At 41.4% G+C, this 27,296-nt stretch overlaps 1 protein-coding gene across 1 annotated transcript in view; it reads right to left on the minus strand.

Annotated features, from left to right (window-relative positions):
* Positions 1–27,296, minus strand: part of LRP1B (LDL receptor related protein 1B) — a 1,279,381-nt gene that overhangs the window by 208,661 nt on the left and 1,043,424 nt on the right. The window contains exons 57-59 of the mRNA XM_026647738.1: positions 24,722–24,905; positions 15,809–15,894; positions 4,615–4,737 (exon numbers count right to left, since the gene is read on the minus strand). Of these exons, the coding sequence (XP_026503523.1) occupies positions 4,615–4,737; positions 15,809–15,894; positions 24,722–24,905 (393 nt within the window). The remainder of the gene's footprint in view (positions 1–4,614; positions 4,738–15,808; positions 15,895–24,721; positions 24,906–27,296) is intronic.

Genomic DNA, 27,296 nt, shown 5'->3' on the forward strand with positions numbered 1-27,296 from the left:
GTTTTCAAGCTAAAAAGGTCCAGGCTCTCAAAAGGTAGTTCATCAGCCACTGACTGAACTTCATGTGGAAACCCAGACGTTTAAAGCCAGAATGCCCTTCGCATGACTACCAATGTGGCCATAAATCTAAAAGTGGAGTCAATCACTTCAAGAGACTCTTGGCTAGATGTTTTCATGATTAGTCCTCTCTTTGAAATTAAAGTTGACAAATCCTCTCTCTTCTTTGGAGGTAGTTTGTCCACAAAAACAAACAACTTGTCATAGTTCATAAACTTATAACAGGCCAGTAGGGTCCAATAGTTTGAAATCCTAAAATGGAAACTCATTGAAGAATAAGTTTTGCAGTCAAATAAATCTAGACACTTTTTTTGTATTCGTTTGAATCATTTTGTGTTGCTGTTTTAATTTCTCAATAGCTGCAACAACTACTAAGCAGCCCAGTATCAGGTGTGTATAGATAAATTCGGCTCCTGCAGATGAGACATGATATTTCTTGTTCAATATCTTTGATGTGGGGACTGGCGCAGTCTGTTTCTTCCATAAATTCCTGGCAGGTCCATGGCAGTTCCATTCCTGGCAGGTCCATGAGAACTGGGAAAGTTACTGTCCCTTGCATAGCTGAATGAAACGTATTGATAAGTTTAAGTGAGGATTTTTGAACCTCTTCAAGGAGAATATCTAAAGACTCTGCCACATTTCTTGATCAAATCTTGAAAATATTTAAAATAACCCACATGAGATGGGGTCGAGGAAACCACTGCCACATTTGGGCATGAGAATGAAATGGTTGTTGACGTTCCTCAAACTGCAAACGTGGTGGACCCTCTTCAGAAGCTTCCCCAGAATGGATATGCTTTTATGGAGTCAACAACAGAGATGTAGCTGAAGATTTTCCTCTCAAGGTTGGTACAGAGGTTGACTTTCTGGTCTGTATGTACTGCATAAGTTCCAAAAGAGACATGCTTGGATATTACAAGGTAACAGCCCAAAGGCCACAGGTAGGTATCAAGGAATATGAGGTATGTGTAATATCTGGACAAGGAAGAATCCCTAGACTCTCCTGCTCATCAACAAAGACACATGAAGGTGTCTTAGGGGAATATATTGGAGACCCTTATCTGCTTCTCTGTGATTCAGGCTATGTCTACACTACACACCACTGGTGGCGGCATGTAGGATATTTGTAACTAAATTCTGCAGTGAAAAGCAGGCTAGGGGAGACAGTTGGGAAAAGCTTCAGCAGCTCCCCATTGCTGAAGCCTTTCGCTTAGGTGAGGAAAGACTCTGACAAGGGGCAGGCAGTAGGGAAAGGCTGAGCCTTTCCCAGCTACCTCCCCCTGCCAGAGCCTCTCCCTGCAGAGGAGAAAGGCTCCCAACAGATGGGAGTTGGCAGAGCCTTTCCCCTCTGCAGGAGTCTTTCACTCTGACAGGGGAAGCTCCAGCAGTGGGGAGCTGGCAGAGTCTTTCCTTGTTGCCTCCCCATTGCCCGAGTCTTTCCCTGTAGCAGGGGAAGGCTCCAGCTGCGGAGAAGCAGCAGGACACAACACTGCTAACGACAACTGTGTCGACAGGAGGCATGGCTTAGGCAGGTAGAGAGCATGTAGGTACATACCTACACCCTTCAGGTGTGTCTTTACTCACCTAAGTCATCCCTCACTGGCTACACTGCTATTTATACTCACACTAAGGGGGCTACATGGGTATGTATTCTGCATGCCGCCGAAAGAAGTGTGCAGGGTAGACATACCTTCAGCTGAAGACAATAAAGAGTAGTCCACATGCAAAGGGTTGGGAGAAGGGCTGACAAAGCTGGAGTACTAGGCTGCACAGAAAGTCTATGGGCAGTCAAACCTTGGAAGACCCCCAGTATTAAAGATATTTTAGCACCTGGTACTGATGATCTTATGTTCAGAGCTGTGGATAACACAGGTTTTCAGGCTCCTCCAAAACAAATCTCCTGTTTCCACATATGTAACTGGTACCAAACAGAGTGGCAACACAAGCATCGTGGCTAGAGTGGAGAATAAAGGTGGGGAGAGTGCCAATGTTGATGCCACTGATTTACTCAGTACTGAAAGAAGTGGCAAAACCGCTGCAACATTGATGCTACTGTAACCAGTGTAGCAAGCACTGAAACAGTCTGTACCAATTTAGTATTGGGATGTAGTACCACAGCCTCAGTACAGAGATCCCTCAGACTTTCTACAGTAGTCATACTTGGCCATGGAATCTCCTTAGAATGGAAGCACAGTGAGGACTTAGATCTTTTCTTAGTGGAGTTTTTTGTAGGAAATCTACTATTCACTTTCCCTGAGGAGCAGTGCTCTGTTTCTCAGAGACCTTGTTCGTCTTACCAGAGACAGAGGTTGTAGTTTTGGATAATGGAACCCTGGGGCTGAAAGCAAACTGACCAGAGCACTTCTCATCAGAAACACTGGGTCTCACACCTAACTCCTGGAGCAGTAAAGAAGAAACATCTGCAAGTGCACTACTCTGGCTTCTAAAGTCTTTTTTGAGGACTTGCAGATGGTACTTCTGCTATTCTATTGTATTCGGTGTAGCTTTTTACACTGTGCTTTCCACTGTAATATCTAAACACCTTCCAGAACTACTTTAAGCAACATGATCACACATCTGTCACATGTTGTTTGTTCTGTATTCCTCACCTTGGGGGAAAAGCACTTGCAGAGGAGTGTCTTGTTCTGGTAGGGTATTTTTTTTTGTTTCTTTTTTGCTGGGAACATGAGACTGCCCCAAACAGAAAAGGGAGAAGGGGCAATGCTTAAATCCCAGAGAATTGGGGTTACACACTCTAAAGTTCTGGTACCTGGAAAAAACATCTATTAGAGTGAAAAACTAAAATTTTCCAAAGATATACCAGCAGGCAACTAATCCTACAGCTAACTAACTATCTCTAGATTTAAAAACAACTAATATATACAAGAATCAAAGAAAGCTAGCTAAAGTAAGTGCAAAAAGACATGGACACTAGGTAGCTCCGTTCTGCAGCCAAGGGTGATGAGACTGGAAGGGAACACTGTAGCGGAGAAACCTGAGAATCCAAATGCCTCAATGCTTCTGTGATGGGGCATATGCCCCACACAAGCCCATAAAGGGTTAATAGAACCCTAGGGAGGCTGTGCAACAGGCAGCCAATTGGAGAGGGCTACAAGGAGCAGCCAATCAGGGGCAGGCTGGCCCCTATAAGAAGGGCTGCAAAGGGAGAACTGGCTGCCTTGCAGGCAGAAGGCAGCTATCACCTTGGACAGAGCAGTGCTAGGCAGAATCAGGGGAGTGAGAGCAAGCTCCCAGCTGACTGCTGGCATGCTGAGACCCTGAGACAAGGGCAGAGAAGGTGCTGGGGCTGCAGGGAAGTAGCCCAGGGAAGTAGACTGAGGGTTTGGAGGAGACACAGCACATGGCTGCCATCTACAGGGTCCCTGTGCTGGGACCCAGAGTAGTGGGTGGGTCTCAGTTCCCCTCTTTCCCTCAATCACCATGGAGGAAGTGGCTGGATAGGGGACTATGGTTAACCCGGAAGGGGGGAGAACAGAGTGTGACACAGCCGGAGGGCTGTGTCCTGAAGAGTACGCTGTGTTCTTTGGGACAACATGCTTTCTGGAGCAGATGTGATGGTGGCGAGATGTCACCAGATGAGAGCGCACTGGCGAACTAAGCTAATTCCCACGACAGCCAGCAGGAGGTGCCACAGTGGTGAGACAAACCCCATCACAGCTTCATTGTTTCCCAAGACAGGTCAGACTCAGAGAGACTGTGAGTATAAAATAACTATTCACTACTGCCCCCAAATTAAGAAAAATAAATGGTTTAAATGAACAAAGGTGAGTAATAACTGAATCACTGAACTTGCTCTACTGACAGAGGCAGAACTTTTGCTGTGCAGAAGTGAAGACATGGTCTTGCTCTGGATTTTCTACAGCAGTTACATTAAATTAACTCCAGCATCTACGCAGACTAGGCACAGTCCATAAATCACAAATTATGGAAGAAGTTACACTCCAGAAAGCTAGATCAGTGTACACTGTTTCTTGACTTACATCTGTTTACTGATCAACTTATCATAGAATCATAGAATATCAGGGTTAGAAGGGACCTCAGGAGGTCATCTAGTCCAACCCCCTGCTCAAAAGAGGAACAATCCCCAGACAGATTTTTGCCCCAGATCCCTAAATGGCCCCCTTAAGGATTAAACTCATAATCCTGGGTTTAGCAGGCCAATGCTCAAACCACTGAGCTATCCCTCCCCCAGTATAAAGTTATACCCAGGATAAATCTTACACTGAACGACCTTTTACGTCTCAGAATTTGGCTCAGGGACACAATTATTTTGATTAGTTCTGGATGAATTATTGCATTTCCAGTCTAGAAATTTTCATTACGTTGCAGAGGTCTCAGTTCTCAGATTTAATCAGGTCCATATTAGCTGAGAAACAGAAATTGATTTTGGACTTCTATTATGAAAAAGAAACATTAACCACACATTTTAGAGATTTAATAAAGACCAGACATAGTATTTTTTCTATCTGATCTTATTTTATTTATAGTAATACTTCCCTAATTCTAGTAATTACATTATTATTAGCTCCCAATTACCTTTATGTCACTTCCATTCAAAGACATTCTGTTTATTCTGCTGCCATTTGGTCTGCTGGAATCAATCCAATAGATGAACTCCTCTCTATAATCAAAGTCTATTGCAATCACATTGTTTAGCCCCTAAAAAGGAAAAGAATCAGGTCCACTTTTTCACATATGTTTGAATACAAAATATTTGATGGTATTCAAAATACAAAATAATCATTGCATTTATTATTATTGAAATCAAAAGATGTTATACTTACTGTATATTTATGTAGTACTTATGCATTTGATGTTTTCATATTTTATTTGTAAACATAATCATAATAGTAAACAAAACTGGGAACAATAGCAAACTATGGTACAAAGAGCAAGAAATCTCCAACTGAGACAGGCTTTGTTGCTTGAATGTCTGCCAGGTGTTTTACACCTGCCAATAGCTTTATGTTATCTTGAATTTGATGAGATGGGAAAAGGAGAGAAGTGGTATGCTAGATGAAGCTGATTGAGTTCTCTCCAGTATATGCACAAGACCACAAATAGCACTCACTGGTCATTTGGAATTTTCTTGCAAAATGGTGAATTTTGCTATCTTGGAGAGTGGAAACTTGTATGATTTTTTTTTTTTTTTTGCCTTTTTTGTGGCCTTCGTTGCCTGGTTTGGTTTTGAACTGCCTGGTTTTGGTTTGGTTCTGAACAGCCTCAAGAAGGGCTAATTGAAGTCTGATCCCAATTAGTGTCAAAATCTGGAGAGATTTCTGTGGCAAGAAAAGTAAAGGGGGTTGGTTTCTTTTATCTTCTGCTTAGTCTTTCTGAGCTTTATTTAAGACCTACTATCAGCCTTTGAAAGAGAACAACAATCAGAGCTTGTTTGATTTGAGTGTTCTATTTCGAGGAATGGAGACATAATATCCTTCTTCTTACCGAACGGTGAGGAAGACTGATGACAGAGAAATGAAGTCAAAGACTATGTCAAAGATGAAATATTTTATGAGATTGTTTTGACTGAGTGCATAGGTAAGCATAAGGCTCCCTAACAGCCAGATGCTATCATGATAGGTATACATAAAATAGGTTAGGCAAACAAGCAAATGTTGCCAAGAGAGACTCTTCTCCTGAAAGTCCCATTATGATAGCAACGATTGATGGGGGAAGATTACATGACTATAGCGTAGATATGCCTGGAGTTTTGGAAGCTATGTATAGCATACCAATGGGACAGCATCATTAAACCAATCAAATTGTGGTCCTGGGTTGCAGATGAAGAAGAGACTTTTCATGCACATATCCCCTAATCAACCAAAGTTCCTGCCTTTCTAGATAGGAGAGGTCTTAACTGAGCTCTAGAAGCAATGTGTAAGGAAGCAACCAAGAAGCAGAAAGTGAAGAGCCCTCCTGTGGTTTGAGACTGGGAAAGCCTTGCCTTCTAATCAAAGCATAACCTCCTAACATTCTGACGTGTCACAATGATGGGGCCACAATTATCTTCAGATTGTAGAAGGATGAATCCATATTGTTTTGGGTCAGAGGAAGGCAGAGCACTAGTGCTGTGAAGGGTGGTGGGACAAATGAATTAACTTTTCTCAAAGAAACCATCTGTAGTGTTGGGCACTTAACAGTCCACTGGGCATGAACTGAAGAAGTTTAGGCGTGGAAGAGAGGTAACCATTGCAAAAAGCTGTCCATTGGCTGAACCATAAACCCCGAGCAATCACTCAATTAAAAAAAGCTACACCCATAGCTTTAATGGTTGTTGTCCAATATGCGGATCCTCTTGTGAGGGTCCTACAAAGTCATTTCCTTTCAAAAAAATTTGTTTTGTTTTTCGTTTTGTGGGCAATTCCTCCCAGTATCTGACAAAGAAAATGATGTCCCAAGGTCCTAACCTCCACCTTGGAATTCCACTAGTGATGGAGGGAGTGTAGATGTGGACTGGAATCCTGAATCATAGCCACTGTGCCTGTTCAAGCATCTGCATTGTGAGAACTGGGAAATATTTGTATTATTTTTACAAGCATCATGTGTTGCTGTGTGATATTACCATGCCTGAGTGCACAGTTAGATCAAAAAGGGGTTAGTGGTTAAAGAAACCACACAGGACAGCTGAAACAATGGTCTAGATAAGGAGCATTCCTTCAAACAATAGCCAGATTCATAGCTGGGCAGACGGACTCCTCAGTGACAACCATGAGGAAGGACTGTTGGACTAAGAGAGAGATAAAAAAGATCCCCCTGGCAGAAAGGGAGGGTGGTCAGCTCAACTGGTAGATGTCACAAGGAGAAACAGAAAGAGCATGCTTCAGGCTGACCCAGAGAGAGAGAGTGATTAAGAACCAGGGTCTGCATCAAGCAGGTTACAACAGGACAATGAGGGAACCTAAGGCTCAGGCAGGTGCACCGACGGATCTGAGGGGAATGCCAGTCATGGGTAAGACAATATGCATATAGAACTATGTTATTTTAAATACACTTCTCCAAAAAACATGTGCCCTTTGGCCAAAATAAATCATATTTTGTTTTGGAGAACATGCCTCTGTTACTGTATAATATCACTGTTCACATTCTCCTTAAAGAAAACTTGCAGATGCTAACTTCTTGGGGCTGCTAGGTATCATGGTTGGGTGCAATCTGGGGAAAATAATCAGGGAATGGTTGGGGTGTGGTGCCCCATCCCAAAGAGAAGTGGAAGCATGGTCCTGCCACTTGAAAGGGGTGCTCTCAGGAGACTGGAAAACTGGTATCAGCAAGGGCAGCCTGTGCAGAGACTGTGAAATATATCATGAGTTCAACATCTGAAAGGCTTGCTTCTCTCTTGTTGGTGAGATTCATTTCTGCAGAGGGAATACCTCTGCCGGTATTGTGATCACTTGTGAGATGGACTAACAGCTGAGAAATTCATTTTTCTCAAAGTTCACCAGAAATTCAGATGGGCTACCAGCTAAACCAAGTCTCAAACTATAACTATTGCTTCTTGTAGAGATCATGCAAGGACTAGTCAATCATCCATGTATGGCAGATCAGAAATCTGACTATGAACAGCTGCAACTACCACAGTTAGGATCTGACTGAGATGAGTCTGAAGTATAAAGTGGCACATTGGAAATGCTCCTAAGCATGAATAAAGGACAGATATTTTTTTAATGGTCATTTTACACACAGTTGCTTACCTGCTCTAACCATGGGTAAAAGTTGTCTTTTAATGGTGACCACTATATGACTGAATAAGACATCAGCAATCTTAAACTAAACATCCAAACTAATGGGTTGGAGAATGTGCAAGCTGCTCTGAAATTTTCTCTGAAATGCTGAACAATAAGTCTCTTCCACTGAATAAGGGAAGGGATGGGAAAGTGAATGAACCAAGCTATTTGTGTGAGAGAGCTGAACATAAGACCCTGAAGAAAATGAGATCAATTGCTGTTCATTGGTAATATTGCTCCATTAATAATGGATGGGGAATGGGGTGGAGAATACACCTCTGGGATCACAAACTTTCCATTGCCATCTTAGTGTCATCAGCCAGCTTCAACCTAAACTTGGATTATTTGGAGATGTATGTCATTTGGATCTTTGGTCAGAAGAAGGTTCTGTCTGGAGTATTTCCAAACCGCCGAAGATCCTTATAGTAAGAGGAAAAATAGGATATATAAGGCTTACATACAACGTAAAGGAATTCTTTTAATTCTTCAGGTATTAAGGTGGTTCCATGGAATCAGAAAAAAATCTAGTCTTTTAATGAAGTGGTAGTGAGTGGCTGCTTGATCTGCAAGTTTTACTGCAATGCATTATTCCAGAGTCCAACCTATGTGACTGTCAGTCAAGACGTAGGGAGAAAATGTGACTAAATCAAAGAGAACAACATTAAAAGAATTCAGAGCTGTTGGATTGTATAGAATTAGCCCCCCAAAACCCACAGTGATACAACCAGAGCTTTGGCACAATAGATTACTGCAGTGAAAGCCATGCTACCCTCAGTTACCAATTTTTTTTAAACGTTTGTCTCCAGATTTCTGCTATAGGCATCCTGATGGGGCATAGAGCAGTCTGCAGATAAAGAAGACTTCTTAAGTAAGGTGACTGGAGGCTGTATGAATACAAGGCTAAAACCCTCACATTTTGGTAATGGGTCAAGTCGATCTAAGAATTTGTGAAAAATAGGCTCCGCATCTGGATGTTCCAAGTTGCCATAAAATTTCCTCAGTATCCAGATTGATAGGGAACTGCCTTCTGCTTGTATCTGTTTATTTTTTCTTTGGATCAGGTAACATGGAAAAGGATACCAGGAATATCAGAGCTTCAACATCTTCAAGAAAAAGTGGCCCAGTTTCATTTGGAGGGGGGAGAAAGGAAGTGTACTTCTCTGTCCATAAAACACCTCTCCTTCCTGCTCTGAGCATGGTTCAGCACCCTTATTTCCTCTTGGACTAATTAGTTGTCCTTGCTTCTGGTAAAGGGTAGGGAGAGATTTTAAAGTGGTATAAGCTATGTGATGGTATCCATGATCCTCCCTGCCCGTTAACCTTCCCTCAGTCTAGGGAAATCCTGGAGGTTTGATGATGGAGAGAGCAGGAATAGGAGCGTAAAAGAACATAGGAAGGGAGGACAAAGATGCACTGGTTGTATGTGTGGGAGAAGGAGACAGAGAGGGAGAAGAGCTGATGCTGAAATGGAAAGAGCTGCATAGCAATTTAGTGGGCATTGAATGAAATCCAAACTCCTAGTTCCTCTCCTTGTGAGCATTCATTGAACAGCTATTAGGCTAGGGAAGCACAGATCTTACAGGTAGAGGAGAGTAGTTGCCCATCTTTATCAGAGCCTTGCACATCCCTTTAGTCAGAGCTGTAACCTCACTGTCTCCTAGGTGTCCCCTTCAATGTCTAAGTGAAGGAGGTGGACCTGAGAGATCTCTGATCTCCCAAGAGACACAGAGAGAAAGAGAGCTATCTAGGCAGGAGGGACAAAAAAGGAGCCTGAGGAGGAAGATATCTCACTTGTTCTGCTGGTTCAGCCCCCCTTTCCTCTTTTTCAAATCCAGATGACTTTAAAGGCACCATCATCCTGAGGACAAAGGCCAGTAACTTCTCAGAACAGCAGAAGTAGAACTCAGACTAGTGTAGGCCAGAGACTGATGTGAAGATGTAGGAGCCAAAATTCAGATGTCCTCTTTGGGTGGAGGTATCTGGGCTCTAGTGTAATAGTGAGGGGGGACTGTTAACTCAAGACTGGTGGAGCCCTGAGGAGAACTGCCAACACCACTCATACAGAAAACTTGTATTTTTGCTCTTGGCTGTAAGATTGGTGTAGGAAGGAAAGAGAGAAGCAGTGACACCTTACCCAAAAGTAATGTGAAGGTTTTTCAGAAGAAGAGACACACTTCACATCATGTTGTTTGCTATGCTCTCTAATAGAACTCATGTACAGTCAAATATTTAATGCAAGATGTTTAATTTGGTACATACTCCTGTGTGAAATTGAACACCTCCCCTGTGACATTAAGATATAGAAGAAGTCAGGAAAAAGCATGGCTCTGCTTACTGCTACTGTTAATTTCTATTGAGACAGATTTTGAAGTATTTTTTAATTATCTGATTAGTTCTGAAACAAATAAATCATTTATTAAAAATGATTTTCAGAATAAAATCTATGGTAATTAACTACAGATAGATGAAAAATAGCTGCAATGATACAAAAATGTTGAAAAAATACCTCTGTCCTTAGCAGGTGTCTGTGTTTCTATTTAGGAAGTTTTTCTCAAAGAAAGACTAAGAATAAAATATTTTGACTTCTAGTATATTTACAATAATTTAGACTAATTATGGATACTTTGAGGTGTGTATGTTTGCATCATTTACAGTACAGTAAATTTTGGATCTTGTCATAAATTGTGCAAATAGATAAAATGAATAGTAATTAGCCCAAATAATACAGAGAGAGAGAGAGAATGGTTACTCGCCTTCTTGAAGAACAACACTTGTTCAGTGTAATGGTGTGGGTACTCATCTGATGCACCGTTGCTGGAGAGATTTCCCTAGCAGGACCCAAAGGGGCAGACAGACATGCACTCTGACTTTTTGCATGGTCCAGGATGAGGATATAATAGGTGGAGCTGCCCTGTAACATCCTTCAGCTCCTTTAAACTAGACTCTAGATCAGTGATTCTGATGTTTTGGGGAAGGAGGTTGGGCCATATAATTAACATATGCTACACATCTTGAAGAACAACAGTACAAAAGAAAAGGAACCGTGTTTTCTTCTTCTAATGATTGCATATATCCATTACATTGAAGGTGACTCCCAAGTGTTTTTTGATGGAAGTGGAGCTAGGACTGTAGGACATCTTTCCCCATCAATCACATCCTCCCTTGATGCAGAAGTAATTGCACAGTGTCTAGTAATGTGTGAACAAAGGACCATATCAATGCTCTGCAGATGTTCACAAAGGGAGTGTTTCCCCAATGGAGGCCAATTGTGCCCTAATTGAATGTGTTGAAAGCTTCTCATGGAGCATAACAAAACAATGCAGCTGATAATCCATTTGGAGAATTGTTGTGTTGTGACAGGATGACTTCTCATTCATTCTGCATAGGATACAAAAAGCTGGAAAGAAGCCTGAAAGTATGGACGTTGAAAGTACATTTGAAGTATGGAGTTTTTGTTCATCTTTGTGAACATGTGGTTTTGGGGAAAAAAGGGCTGGTAAGTATATTGACTGACTGAGGTGAAAATCTGAGGCACTACTTTGGGAAGAAACTTAGGGTGTGGCCTGACCTGTACCTTGTCCTTGTAGAATATGGTTTATGGAGGATCTCTTACCAGGGCATGTAACTTCACCATTCTCCTCACAGAGGTGATGGCTACTAAGAAGGTTACCTTCACTGAGAAGCATACCAATAAGCAGGATGCTAAGGACTCAAATAGAGGTCAAATAAGAGCTGACAGCACTAAATTCAAGTCCCAAGGTGGAGTTTGATCCCTGATAGGTGGGGAACGGCCTGGCTAGACCTTCTAGGAAACTGTTTGTCACAGTATTAGAAAAAAACAGTCCTTCCGGTAATATGAGGGTGAAATGCTGAAATGGCAGCCAGATGCACCTTAATGGAGCTGACTGCCAGACCTGACTCTTTAAGATGTAAAAGAGAGTTCAAAATCTTTTGAATTGTAGATGGCGTAGGAGACATACTGTGGCTAGCATCTCAGATGGAGAAATATTTCCATTTACTAAGGCACGGGTTTACAATTTTTTTTTGCTGTGCCCCCCACTTCAGAGATTCACATCCCATGTGTGCCTCCTTCTTTCTAAGAAACAGCTGGATATGCATACAGCAAGGCCTCGTTCCAAAGTAACAGGAAACTGTCTGAGATGTACCTGAGACTGTTACCTGTTCTTGAATAGAATTGAGGACATTTCCAGTTCTGGTGAGTTGTGAACAAATCCACTGTAGGAACTCCCCCTACTTGAAACACTGATTTTTGAATGGTTGTGTTGAGAGACCATTTGTGATCCAGGTTGAACAACCTACTCAGGTGGTCTGCTAAGACATTCTGAACTCCTGGGGGGTGCAAAACCATGAGAGTTAACAAGTTCTATATGCAGAAATTCAGCAACCTCACTGCCTCATGGCACAGGCTGTCTGACCTGGCATCCCTCTGCTTGTTCACATAAAACACTGCTGTGCTGTTGTCGGTGAGCAACTGGATAGCCCTTCTCTGAATGTATGGCAGGAACTGCTGACACACTATGGATATTGTAAGCAAACTCAAGGAAATTTAGGTTTAATTTGGCCTTGGGAGTGGACCTAAAGCCATGAGCTTGCAGGTTGTCCAAATGCCATCTCCACCCCATGGTGGAAGTGTCCATTACCAAGGTAATACAGAGGAGAACCAGTGATAACTGGACTTCCCTGCACATGTGTGCAAGGGATATATAGAACAGATATGTCTGAAATGATTAACAACTACAGATTCCTTCCGGCCCTAATGAAAATTAATAAAGCTATCCACCTCTGTTTATTCCAGAATAGGATCTTCCTAGGAAGTAAAGATAATGAAGCAAATGGTTCACATCATTCAAGACACTTTGTCTAAGGACCCACATATCAGCCTAGGTCGGAAATTCCTCTCCCCAAGAAGAGAAACCATGGCTAAATCAGAGTATTGTTAATTATGTAGGCATCAATCTCTCATAATTTGCAACCGCTTTCTCCCTCTCAATCTAGTTAAAAAAAACTTCAAGTTACCAAGGAGGGTGACACACTGCTTTCCTGAGCAAACTGGCACATTGCACATTGCGAGTGAATAAACAGATGGGTGGGAAAACTTTAAGTTAAGCAAGCTAGAAATGTGGTTGCAAGATTGAACATAAAATTGGGCAAACTACCTGTTACCCCAAGAAATCCAAGCCACATGTTTCACCCCAATGTATAAACTGCACATTGCTTTCCTTGCATAGCAAATAAAACCATGGATAATCTGTCTCACCCCAAATTAGAAGCTGCACATTTGCTTGCCTTGTGAGTTAGCACTACATCCTTCCATATGTGAATAATGTCTTGTTCTATTATAAGTCCTAAATAATGTGAAATGTTTATGTACAATCAAAAATATATGGAGTATGTCCTCCCAATTTAGAAGATTATAAGGATTTTGTTGGTTTGCATTATTGCACTTTAGATATAATAGGAATTTTCAGGAAGAAGGAAGAAGGTATGTTAAAAGATATAAACTAAAGTATAACTGAAATATTAAAAGAATTTGCTTAAAAGTGGGGAATCCCAATTAATAATGGGGGCTAATAATGAAATAAAATCCTTGAAATGAATTAAACTTAAAAAGCCTCCGTTAAGAATTAAATACATTTGTTATATACCAAAAAGCCATCTACTGGATACCAATGGAAGCAGCGGTGAAAATAAGAGAAATGAAATCTAATGACCCACCTGACAAGTGTCCAGTAGGAATCAGACGATGGACCCCTCTAATGAGCCTGAAACTAGGTTATATAAAACTGAGGTCACCATGTGCTCAAAAGAGTTGACTGGACCCAAAAGAAGCTGCAACATCCTACGTGCAACCAATGCCTGGACCAGCTGTATGGAAAGGCCATTCTCCCATCCCAGAGTTAACAGGATAAGAAGTGTTGAGATTTCATTTCAATGATTTTATTTCCCCTTTTATTCTTTACCATAAATAACTGAAAGTTATCTTTCTGAGTCTACACTCTCTAGTGAGACCTCAAATAACCATATTTTAGATTTAACTCATTTATAAGTCCAAGCAAACTGACCTAGGAGAGACTGAAAATGAGAACTTTGCACAATTGTTTTTTAATATTCTAAACTTGCGTCTTTTGGACTAATCCAGTCAAAGAGTAGTAACCACACACTTAAAGGGGCCTTAAAGACCAGCACATCCTTGGAAGTGTGATAAATGCATTAGGAATTGAGAATTTATTATCATAAGTAAATGTAATAAGAAATCTTGGTAATATGCATTGTTCTTTGATATAACTGCTGAGCCTCAACTTTAGTCTGTGATTATAGAATGCAAGACTGTAATGTGTATGTAGTACATACCTAGAACATTGGTTGTGTTTGCATGTAAGTGATGAGCTGTTCATTGTTCTGGGTGGATTAATAAATTGTTGGTTGGCTAAGAATAAGCAAATGTCCTTATCTGAAAAATACTGTTCAAGTTAAAAGTTGACCCGAAAAGAAGCTTGCATTAAAACTAGTAAGCTAACATTCCCTGGACTCAAGAAAAAAGGGTTATTCTATTAACACTTATCCAGTTGGAAAACCTAATTCGTTCCTTTTCACACTTCCATGTTGTCTTGGTTCATCCACCAATTTAGAGATGACTATACCCTGGCTGGTATCCATACTATCTTGTCTAAGTGTTGTAGCTGAAGATGGTAGACTGACTTGAGCCATTACTGCATACCGCCAAGATGCAGTCTGGCATAAGGGATCATATATGTACAAGCAGTTATGTTTCCTAGGAGCCTAAGGCAGTTCTGCATTGTGATTCCTGGCTGATCTTTGAACAAACAAGGGTCCTATTACAACTGGAAACCTGGGCTGTGGCAGATAAGCCCTGGCTGATGTCAAGTCCAAGACCGTCCCAATGAACCCTATTCTTTGTATTGATGACAGGATTGATTTTTCTCTGTTTATATATTTTCAGGCCTAAGTGGATGAACAGATAGAGAATCCAATGGAAACTGCTCTCCACCTGCTGACAAGAGTAGTCTCATTCCAACTATTCAATCATATATACGTGCTTGTCCCAATGGCAGAAACTGGCTGATACTACCATCATGCGCTTGGTGAACAATCTTGGCATGAATGAAACATCAAAGGGTAGTATGGTGGACTAGAAGTGATCTCCTCCTACCAGTACCAGAGGCCAGCTGTGTCTGGACCAGGTACTCCAATCTCTCAATTTCCTGCTCTTGTCAGAACATTTTCAGTGAGAGTGAGGATGCCCTGGATTCCCTGAAATGGGAGAGTGAGGACCAGTAATGACACTTTATGACACCTGGAACAGGGCTTAAAGCCAGAGGACCTTGGCAGATACTTACCCTGGTACTTGGTGAAGCCTGAAGACACCTGCTTATTCAACAATAATAAAATACATTTAAAAAAAATCAATAAATAAGGGTACAAAGTACCAAACAAGTACCACTAACTAAGAACTAGCTAACTATATACAAATGTAGTTCACAGATAAACCAGGGATGGAAAGCACACTTCAATCATCAACAGTAAGAAGGAAATGAAGGATGGGGGGGGGGGTGGCTTCTCCCTGTATACCCTTGGCGCATGAGGGAAGCCAAGGTGCAAGCATGGCTCCCTCTATGGGTATTGCTATGGAAAACTCTCCAGCACCAGTGCATGAGATGTATACACACACCTGCAGTATAATCAAAATATGCAAACACTCGAAGAAGTAGTCATCTCTTTGGAAAGTTGAAAGAACACAAATTTTTGGATTTCAGAGTGACTCAAAAAACAACTGCCTGGATATTAATACAAATCAAAAACTCAATCAATCAGAATAGTCATTTTAAGAAACTAAAAATCACTATATACATTAGGTTACTGCATTATTCTACTATAACAGTTCTAGGATTATCTTTCTCTCAACTGCATACTTTAAATAGTAATAAGAGTATTAAAATGAAACTTAGAGATTGTTACTGTGATTATACCTGTTTCAATGAAGTGTAGTTGGATCCATCAGTGCTAATTTTTCTTATTTCATGATGGTCAGCCAGAATTAAGAAAGGCTCCTCATCTAAACCACAGAAGAAAGAATATATTACATTAGGGTTTTTTTAAAATTAATGTTATGGATAATCAGGAATATAAAGCTGAAATATAGATGGTTTGAAAAATAAAATGTTACAATGCTACAGTGTTATGGATGAAAGAAATAGTTAAAACCTTCAGTTGTTTCAAGTAAGATCAATGATGCAACATAAAAATGAACAAAGCATTCAATTAATATCATTTAATGTAATTTAAAATTTCCTTTGTAATACAGGAGCCATATTAAAACTCATGGTAATTTGAAGTCCAAACTGAATGTAAAGGATATTTTTATGTTATTTATCCTGAGTTTTAAATCAATCAAGTAATAAACAACAATGCAAGGTGGAAAGAGAAAAAAGGTTACTTACCTTACAGTAACTGTTGTTCTTCAAGATGTATTGTGCATTTATGCATTCCACTGTAGGTATGTGTGCGTCCAGTGCATTCAAGTTGGAGACTTTTACCAGCAATACTACTAGGAGGCGCATGCACCCCTGCTCTCCTTGTGCTCTCAGGTGAGGGCAATAAAAGGGGCATGTGTGCCCTTTCCCTCTCCAATCTTTTGCACCACTATAAGTGAATCCAAAGTAGCACAGAAGGTGGGAGAGTCATGGAATGTACATGTAAACAACACATTTTGAAGAACAACAGTTACTGTAAGGTAAGTAACTGTTTTTTCTCCTTTGAGTGATTGCACACATTTACATTCTACCATAGGTGACTCAACAGCAGTTCCTTTACAGGTGGAGGAATTTTGGATAATCTTAACCGAAACTAAAGTACCAACTTTCGAAAGTTGGCATCATCAAGAGCGGCTTGAGTGATGGCAGAATGATTAGAAAAAGTATGCAGAGAAGACCATTTCCCACAGGGCATATATCAGCTATTGGAACATTGCCCGAGAAAGCTGAAGTAGCGTACTGCGCTCTGGTGTAGCGAACCGCTATTCTTGACCAAGGAGAGACTTCAGTGAGCTGCTGGCAGAGTTTGATAGATTCAGAAATCTAGTGTGATATTTGATGAGATGACTCTGGTTGACCCTTAGTTCTTTCAGCTAGGCTACAAAGAGTCTGGGGAGGAAGATCTGAAAGATCTAGTGAGGTCCAAATAAAACACCAGTACTCCATGAACATCCAACATATGGAATGCTTGCTCCTCCTTATGCGAATTGGGTTTCAGCAAAAACACCGGAAGGTTAATGGTTTTGTTTAGATAAAAGGTTGATACTACCTTAGGCACAAATTTAGGATGTGGTCTAAGGGATACCTTGTCCTCATGAAATACTGTAAAAGGAAGGTCAGCCAGGAGAGCCTGAAGTTCTGAAACGCTCCTCACTTAAGAAAGTGCTACCAAAAATACCAATTACACAGAAGATAAAGATAAAGAAGCTGTCTCCATAGTCTCAAAAGGGGAACCCATGAGTATCGAGAGAACTACATTTAAATCCCATAGAGGTACCAGAGCAGACACAGGAGGGTAAGTATTGGTTAGGCCCTTTCAAAATCGAGAAACAAGATGGAAAACCTCTCTATCGGCGGACATAGTGCTGAAATAAAAGCCAGGTGAACTCTCACAGAACTATTTGAGGCCTGATGATTTCAGGTGCAGGAGATAGTCCAGCACATGCATAACCTCAATATGATGGGGGCAATACCCAAACAGAAAATCTTTTCCAGTTCGATGCATACCTGGCTCTAATGGAGTCTTTTCCGTTGCTCACTAAGAAGGCCTAGACCTCTTGGGAGCACAATTTCTCATGAGTGCTCAGCCAGAGATCATTCACACAATAGGGTGGAGAGATTTGAGGTTCAGATGCAGAGATCCGTCCTGGTTTTGTGACAGAAGTTCTATAACAAGTTGTAGAGTTAGCAGTGAATGGATGGACAGCTGATGTATATCCATGAACCAATATTGTCTTGGCTATGCTGGTGCAATGAGGCTTAATGACGCTTAGTCCTGTTTTAGCTTCTTGAGCTCCACTGGAATGAGAGGAACTGGAGGGAATACATATAGGAGGTGACTAGACCAGGGAAGAAGAAAAGCATCTGTGATAGAATCTGCAGTGCTGCTAGCCTTGGAGAAAAATCCCATGCACTTGTTGAGGTTGGTCACAAACAAGTCTATTACTGGGTACCCTAGCAGTGGAAAACATGGAGGAGAATGTCTTTCTGATTGATCATTCAAGATGGTCTGTGAAAACCCCCTTGTGCAATCTGTTATTGCGTTTCTCACTCCTGAAAGGTGAAAAGCCTTCAGGGAAACATTGCAGACTCCAAAGGAGGATAGTTTCCCAGCACAGCTGAGACAATCTTGCATCTCCTTGATGTTCAGGTAAAACATACCTGTGGTGTTGTCTGTGAGAGCTTGCACCACCTGTTTTCTGAGGGAGGGCATAAATACTACCAGGCCAGATGAATAGTTTTAAGTTCCAACATGTTTATATGCAGGGGAAACCTTCTGGATATAAAAATGAGACTCCTTTGCACATATTCCTTGAGTCTAATCACCAACTCGGAGAGTGAAGCACTCAAGTAGATACACAAATCTGCACATCCAGATGGCGCCTAGAAGGAAGAAATACTGAATGAAATCAGCCTTGCAGACAGTGAAGGTGAAGTCTGGCATGCAGAGTTACATACATCCACAAGGCCATGTGGCACAGGAGATGAAGGCAGGTATGCACTGTTGTCATTGACCTGGACCTGAGGTCACTGGAAAGGGCGGCTACAGATAGGTACCTGTTCTTTGAGAGATAAGCCCTGGTTGTTCTGTCATCGAGGTTTGCTCCTATAAAAATTATGCATTGAGTGGGTTGTAACTGAGATTTCTCCAAATCAATTTCAGGCCTAGATAAGATCACTAGGACATTGTTTTGGATCTGGTCACTTGATGGAATAGTCCTATCTCCTAGAGCTAGAAGGGACCTTGAAAGGTCATTGAGTCCAGCCCTGTGCCTTCACTAGTGGAACCAAGTACTCATTTTGCCTCAGATCCCTAAGTGGTCCCCTCCAGGATTGAACTCACAACCCTGGGTTTAGCAGGCCAATGCTCAAACCACTGAGCTATCCCTCCCCTACCTACTCCAGCCAATTGTTCAGGTAAGGAAATAGTTGAATGCCCAAATGATGGAGGTGGGCTGTTACCATTGAGTGAAGACCCTAGGGGCTGTTGACAAATTTAAAGGGAGCACTGTGTACTAGTAGCGGTTGGTGCCTACCACAAAACAAAGGTACTTCCTGTGGGAGGGATGTATCACCGCATAGAAGTATACATTTTGTAAATCGAGGGAAACATACCAATCTCCTATTTCCAGGGAAGGGATAATAGAAAAGAGGTTAACCATCCCAAACTTGATCTTTCTGATGACATAGTTTAGCTTTCTAAGGTCTACAATGGGACAGAGGCCCCCAGTTTCCTTTGGGACCAGGAAGTGCAAGGGAAAAAAGCCTTTTCCTCTGTGTTGGTAAGGAACTTCCTCTATCTCTCCCAATTAAGTGAAGAAAGTAAATAAGGAAGTGTTATTTACTCCTGCTCATAACACAAAAACTAGGGGTCATCAAATGAAATTAATAGGCAGCAAGTTTAAAACAAACAAAAGGAAGTATTTTTTCACACAATGCACAGTCAAACTGTGGAACTCCTTGCCAGAGGATGTTGTGAAGGTCAAGACTATAACAGTGTTCAAAAAAGAACTAGATAAATTCATGGAGGATAGGTCCATCAATGGCTATTATCCAGGATGGACAGGGATGGTGTCCCTAGCCTCTGTTTGCCAAAAGCTGGGAATGGGCGACAGGGGATGGATCACTTGATGATTACCTATTCTGTTCATTCCCTCGGAGGCACCTGGCATTGGCACTATCAAAAGACAAGATACTGGTCTAGATGGACCTTTGGTCTGACCCAGTATGGCCGTTCTAATGTTCTTACGTAATTCTGGACGAGACCATAGTTCTTGAAGTTACACAGTCTCATGAGAGGGGTCTGTTAAAAGGGAGGGGAAAGGGGGGATGGGAAAAGAAAGGGAAATTAATTGGATAACATATTCCTCTTTTACTGTGCTAAGTACCCACTTGTCTGATGTGATGTTTTCCCAAGCACGGTAAAAAAGGGATAAGCATAACTCAAAGGAAGGAGATAGCACTGGCACATTGTCCATTACCAAAAAGTCAAAATGACTGCTTTGACGTCGTAGACATCTGGTGAGAAGGTGAAGATGGCTAGCAACATTTAGGAGGTCTTGACCTCTTCTTGGGAGGGATATTGTGGACTCTGTTGGAAAGAGGGTGTATAAAAATACTGTGACCTAACTAGGTTCCTTTTTGTAGCTGGAGTGTAAACTCTTAAAGAGTGAAGAGGTGCATGGTATCACTTGTTTTTGTAGAAAATTGTTAACACCCTTCAGATGGTAAGTCCTCTCTTGTGATGTGCATGCTCCTTTGGGATGCCTGAAGCCTGCAGCCAGGAAGTATTTCATATAGAGACTGCACTGGCCATGGAGCATGAGGCAGTAGCAGTGGATCTGTTGCTACCTGAAGGGATGTTCACACTATAAGATGTCCCTCAGACACTAATGCTAAAAACTGGTCACAAAATTCCTCTGACAGTTTATCAGAGAACTTGGAAATAGCAGAGAAATTAATAAAGTTATACTTAGTTAAAAAAGCCTGGTCATTGGCAACTGGCTTTTGTAGTGTAGTAGTGGAATAGACTTTACAGCTGTATAAATATAGCTTCTTAAGCTTCATATCTTTTGGCGTGGACTTAGGATGGTTTTGACAAGGCTGCTCATTACCACATCCTACTACCAGAGAATCAGGAACTGGATGAGTAAAGAAATGCTCAAACCCTTGCTGAGGAGCCTGGAATAGAGGCTAGAGTCTGTCAAAGAGTCGTTGCAGGCTCTAACAAGGCCTCATTAATGGGAAAGCCAAATTTTCCTAGAGTAGAAGTCTACAAAATATCCAGGAGAGTGTTCAGATTTTCCTGCACAATCTCCGCCTGCACTCCCAGAGAAGTAACCATCCTTCTCATGAGATCCCGGAAGACTTTAAAATCTTCCGGGTCGGAGTGAGTGGAAGAGAAGTTGATTCCAGGGTAACGGCTTCATCTGGTGAGGAAGAAGGAATGTGAGAAGGGGCAATAAAGGCCTTTTAGTAATTCACTCTCCTCCATGTCAGGTTCCATGACAGCGGGTTGAGGAATAGGCGCAGGATACTGAAAAGATGTCTCATGCACTGAAAGTGAGTGGAGACATTCTCCCAGGAAGTGAATGAGATGGGGGTCTAAAATCCCTTGGTGCAGCCCAAGACCAATATGGCCATGGAGGATATTGCACGGTCATACCCCATCAGTGGTCGGGGACCCCAAGCTGCAACTTTCCTGCATGAGAACCAGTCTTGATCCTTAGACCTGATAATAGAAGATCTATAGGGAGAGCTGAAGGATCTTGGAGGACAGACAGGTCCTTCCCCTTCTGAGCCCATAGAAGATACATAAGCCTCTTCATGGTAGTGGGTAGCTGTTCCCATAGGTGTTCTTATGGCTGATGTGTGGGATACATACCAGGGTCAATAAAAGATGCAGGTTGGAGTGGCTGAAAAGCTGATGAAGAGGTTGGTACCGGCGGTGCTGGAATAGACACTGTGTGTGTTGTCAGTGCATCAGTGGAGCTGAATGGATAGTCAGTGCTGATTGCATCATTGGTGCCAGGCATGTCGATGGTGCCAAGTGAGATATCGGTGCTTGGGCGCACTGGCAGAGGGGATTGTGTAGTCAGTATCAGTTAGGTAAATATCAGAGCCAGCTGCAGTAGAGAGAGTCAGGCAGGGGAAAACAAAGAAGGTCCCTTGCTGCTAGGAAGGCCTGAAGAGTAGAAGGCACCTCAGTTGAATGTATTAGTTCTGACAGTGCCAACAATATTGGAGGGTCCAGAGACCAATGGGAAGGCCCTGGAACAAGTGAAGACACTGGCCTCAGCGGCCCACATGGAGCCGGAGTCAACAGTACTACCTCTGATGGAACAAGTGAGCACTTCGATTTGTGAGGTTTCAAACCCGTACCAGAGGATTTACCAGATGAGAGTTTGGGAGAAGACCGAGACTTAGAGGTCTTGTCACAGTCTGAATGTTTAGATCTCTTCAACCTAGATAGAGAAGAGGAAGCAAGACATTCACTCCCAGATTTATGTTTGGAGTCAGAAAAATCTAGAGGAGTACTCTGACTTGACCCAGAGTCCCCGGGGTCATGATTGGGACTCGGCTCTGATGCAGGTTATGTCACCTCCTTCAAGAGATGATCGTTAAGGTAACAGTCTCTCTAATTCTTAGTGTGGATAGGAAAGGAGGTACAAATAAGACATTTGTCCCTCCCATTTCCCTCACCCAAACAAATCAGACAACTCTTGTGCCTAGCCATAAAACCTGAGAATCTTTTCATAATAAATTCTCCAGGTACTAATAAAAGTATAGCTAAAATAACCACACTGGACTATACTATCTATAAAAGTTGTATACAGGTAAATTTTCAAAAGTTGCCTGACCAAAGCTAAAGCCACGGGGAGTTCCAACTCTTGCCATGGTAGATATAAGGAACCACAAGGGAGCTGACAGACATACTCATTTTATGCCTTCTCCTGAGAGCACGAAGCGAGAGAGGGCACATTCGTCTCCTAGTGATACTGCTGTGCACTTGGCGCACAAACATCTACAGAGGAATCTATATGTGCACAATTACTCGAAGGAGCACAAGCAATGTTCAAATTCTGTGAATGAGTTTTTACTATAGTTTTTATACTATAGGTAAGACTAATATCATTAACTGTGTTACAAACTGATAATTTATATTTGTTAAGTTTCAGTATATACTTGTAACGCTGTTTTATCACTATGGAGTATATCATATGCTGCTGTTGCAAACAAAAGGCAATTTGATAGTGGCATATCATTTGAAGTTTACAGAGATTTTCATAGTGTGAGTAAATCTAAAAAAAAAAAAAAATCCCATGTCTCTGAAAAAACTAAATTAATTGCTACTAGACTTCAATCAGTTTTGTTTTGTTTTTCCCCAAGTTTCTTCATTTTCTCCTGGTTTCCCACTATTTTATCAAATAATTTCAAACACATTTGACGTGAACTGCAATAAAATCTCACTTTCTGTCTTTATTACTGCTATATTATCAATGAAAGTGTTTGAAGATAAACTGGAGGATAAATACAGAATAATTATAAGAATGACAAATATAATTTAACACTTGATATTAACTGTTTATACACTGTGCTAAAATGATGTGCTGTACAGTGTACACCCATTTCAGCTATTTTAGCTAATACTTCATACATTCTGCATTCATTTCAAACTTAACATAGGACATTCTCCAATTCTTTGATGGTCTGAGATATCTCCTTCAGGACTGGCTAATTTAGTGTGTCGTGGAAACAGGCTGCTATGGTGGGCTAAAGAGGCCAGGTTAGGATTTCTGGGTGGACTCAATAGCATCTGGAAAAGCCTCTCACAGGCTGGGAATGACTCTTACCACAGCCAGCCTTGCTCCAACATGAACAGCTACCAACTTAAGTTTGAGAACTTTGTCATTAACACTTTGAAAGCTTTACATATTTCAGCTCCAGAATGAATCTCGGATCCTATTCCCTCCTATTCTAGGCTCCACTCCTTCCTCTCATCTGACTGCTCTGTTCCCTGTAAATGTGCATGTGCCCTATAAGGTAAGGGATAGGAGACAAGAAAATCAGATCCCGTCTCTCAACTCTGCTTCTTCAGCTTCCTCTCCCATTATTCATGGAAGCTGCAGGGACAAGAGTCTCACAGATACAGGGAGTCAGGACTTCCTGTCACTGAGGCAGAAAGTGGCCTACTGTTGGAAAACCAGGCCTGCAGGGAGTGCAGGCAGGTCAAGAACAGGAGCATCTCTGCCTGCGAGGGAGATGAGGATTTCCAACACTTTCGGAGGAGTCCAGCAGAGGAGGAATGGAGTGTATTCTGTTTGTGCGTGGGAGATGGCTTGTAACTGGTAGAGTCCCATACTTCTAATTCTCCCTCCTTGACCTCCTGTTCCTCAGATAACTGACACCATGTAATCCTGACGGTTGAAATAAGTCAGGAAGCAACACATATAGGACATGGAGAGAGATAATTAAGCTAAGTTCTTATATATATATATATTTACTATGCATACCATTTCAAATAGTCCATTTTGCACTATGGCAGGAGATAATGTGATAGTACTGGTTTCTTTACAATAAGAACCGTGAACTGGACATTTTTAATGCAAAGATCAGAAACACCATATAATTTTCTTTTAGCCTCTTTTTTCCCCATGATTAACTTTTTATGCAGGCTTAATGCACTGGGTGATTGTATGCTAAAGTGTCAGCAAGTTATTCTAAAAATGAAAATAAATAAAATAAAAAAATAATGCATCAGCAGCAGGCTTTTTAATATTGTACATTACATTTTTTACTATTACCATGTGACTGAGCAGCAGGCAATATAAAGTGATTTTTTTTCTGCTTCTGAAATTTCTCGGTGCCTAGTGCACACTTAATAATTCACAGTATCATAATGCACTGTAATTATCCACATAGAATCCTGTGTGTGGAATACACAATAAAAGTAGAAATTATTCTCACATCCAGACACCTTGCACTGAATTCAGATTTCTGTTTCTGACTGAAAAGGACGCTTTAAACCATCTTTCTAGTCATTACAAAGGCTGAAACACCACAGATTTCAGAGTTAAAGCTTTTCACAAATAATTTTGGATATATTTGTACATAAATAAAATATGATACCTGAAAGAGATTTACAGCCATTGAGATTATCAGGTTGTGTTTCATACCCATCTGCACATAAGCATTTGTAAGTTCCATATGTATTGATGCATTGCTGGCTACAGGGAAAGCCAGATGAACATTCATCAATGTCTACACATGTTTTGCCATCATCCTTGAGCCGGAATCCAGGCCAGCATTTGCACTGGGAAAGAAAAACAAGAACTCATTTTTTATTATTGTTGGTGTCTTTCTGTTTGGCATAAACTTACTAAGAATGGCTTAAAAAATAGAAATCAAAGACAGAGTAGTCTGGTACCAACAATCTTTCAAAATGACAACTTTAAAATAATCTTTTTTAACCAACTGTTTTAATTTCAGGTAACTTTCTATGTAACAGGAATTTATCAAATGGCACATTAGAGATGTTTATTGGAGAATTGTCCTACTGAAGTGAAACTAGCAGGATTTGCTTTTTCTACAGTTTAACAAAATGTTAGGCCTTCCTCCCTTTCTACTCGACTATGACCATATGACAAAATTAACATTTGGAATGAACAAGAACACTAGAGTGTAAAGGTCTAAAGAAAATACGGTTACTTACCCTAGTACTGTGGTTATTAAAGATGTCCTTGTGATTGGATTCTTTTGGTCAGCAATGTCCGTTTGGGCTGAGACTGTACCATAGGAACCTTTGTGTTCCCCATTTCCTCACTGCCCAAAAAGATCAAGGACAAACTGCATCCAACTGTCCTCCAATTCCTTCACCAACACAACATCAGGATTCCGTAGCAGCAGGGAAGGAGGGTGGGTCATGGAATGCATGTGAACACCACATCTCAAAGAAACAGTTACCGTAGGGTAAGTAACTTATCTTTCTTCTTCGATTGACTGTTCCCATGCATTTCACTTCTGGTGACTTGTAAGCAGTGACCCCATAGACAGGAGGCTCATGCTCAGTGTCTATTTAAATAGTGATTGCAGGTCAGCTATGTCAAAGCAAGCTTCTGATCTTGATGTCTTGCATAGGAAATAGCGTTTTGTGAAAATATGGACTAATCCCCATGTAACTAACCTTCAAATATCAGAAACTGGTCAGCTTCCTACGGAAGGTGCAGAAGCTGCCTGTGATGTGGAATAGAACCTGCATAGAAGGATCTAATCTAGCTCACTCACAGCACGATACGATGTAATTAGATATCCATTAAAGAGTTTCTGGGTTGATATTGTCAGACCTTTAATCCTATCTGCAGACTCAACAAATAGTCTAGGGAAGCTCTTGCATGGTTTTGTCCTACCCAGGTAAAGTGAAAGAGCCCTAACTACATTGAGTGTGGGGGGCTTGGCTTCCCCCTGCTTGAATATGGCTTAGGAAAGAAAACTGGCAGATGAATCATCTGATTCAAATGAAAGTCAAATGATCTTTGGTAAAAACTTCAGTTGAGGCTTAAGGGTCACCTTATACATACAGAACACTGTGTTAGGCATGCAGCCGTAAATATCATATTGTTGAAGGCAGGACCCATTAACCCAGATAAGACTAAATTTAGATTCCAGGAAGGAAGGGGGTCAAAGAATGTGGGAAACACATGAATCAGGCTCTTTAGAAATCTAGCAATTATAGGGTGGGAAAAAATGATGTGACCTTGGATGGGGCAAAGGTAAGGTGTTACTGATACTAAGTTTACTCTTACAGAGTACTTTAGAGATAAAAGGGTAGTCAGGAATTAGGGTATCTGAAGGAGACAGATAGTGTTGTGTTGCCCAAATAAAGAATCTATTTTACTTGGCTGCAGAGAATCCTTCCTGTTGGTTGACATAACACATCGCTGTTGTGTTGTCAGTCAGGATCTGGCCCATTAGTCCACATAACACAGGAAGAGACACTGTGGAGGCTAGTTTTTTATACAAAGGACAATCTCTTCTACAGTTTAGAGGCCTTGGGTCTGAAGATGGTCCAGATGAGGTCCCTACCCAAGCATGGAAGCATTTGTCGCCAGTATCTTGGTGAAAAGAGGTGGAGAAAATGGTACTACTTTGCAAACCTTGAGAGGGTGTTTCCAGCAATTTAACAATGAGAGTACTTCTCAAGGGACTTGCATCCTCATGTCTAATGTTTGTTGGGTAAATATACATATTTCAACCACCCTTGCATGTAGCATAAGTGAAGTCTGGCATGCTGTGTGACATATGTGCAGAAGACCACATGACCGAGAAGTCTGAGACAGACTCTTTCTGAAGATTAAGGGTGAGCATGCAGCTGGTTGATGAGATCTACTGTAGTATAGAATGTGTCCTGTGGCAGACAGGCTCTTGCTTTGTAGAACTTAGCGCTGCCCCCATGAATTCTATTTTTTGGGTTGGTAATAGTGATTTTTTCCCTTATTGATCCTGAAACCCAGGGTGGTGAAAAGTTGCAGGAACAAGTGAAAGGAGTTGTTCACCTGTTGTGGTGATCTTCCTCCAGTGAGCCAACTGTTGAGGTGAGGGATACCTGGATTCCTCACTTTCTTAGTGAGCCATAATGACAGCCAAGCATTTGGTAAACACACTAGTCCTTGGTGCTGTTGAAAGACTGAAGGACAGGATTCTGTCC

This window comes from Terrapene carolina, unplaced genomic scaffold, assembly GCF_002925995.2.
Source record: "Terrapene carolina triunguis isolate 2854851 unplaced genomic scaffold, T_m_triunguis-2.0 Scaffold62, whole genome shotgun sequence".
NCBI classification, from domain to species: Eukaryota; Metazoa; Chordata; order Testudines; family Emydidae; genus Terrapene; species Terrapene triunguis.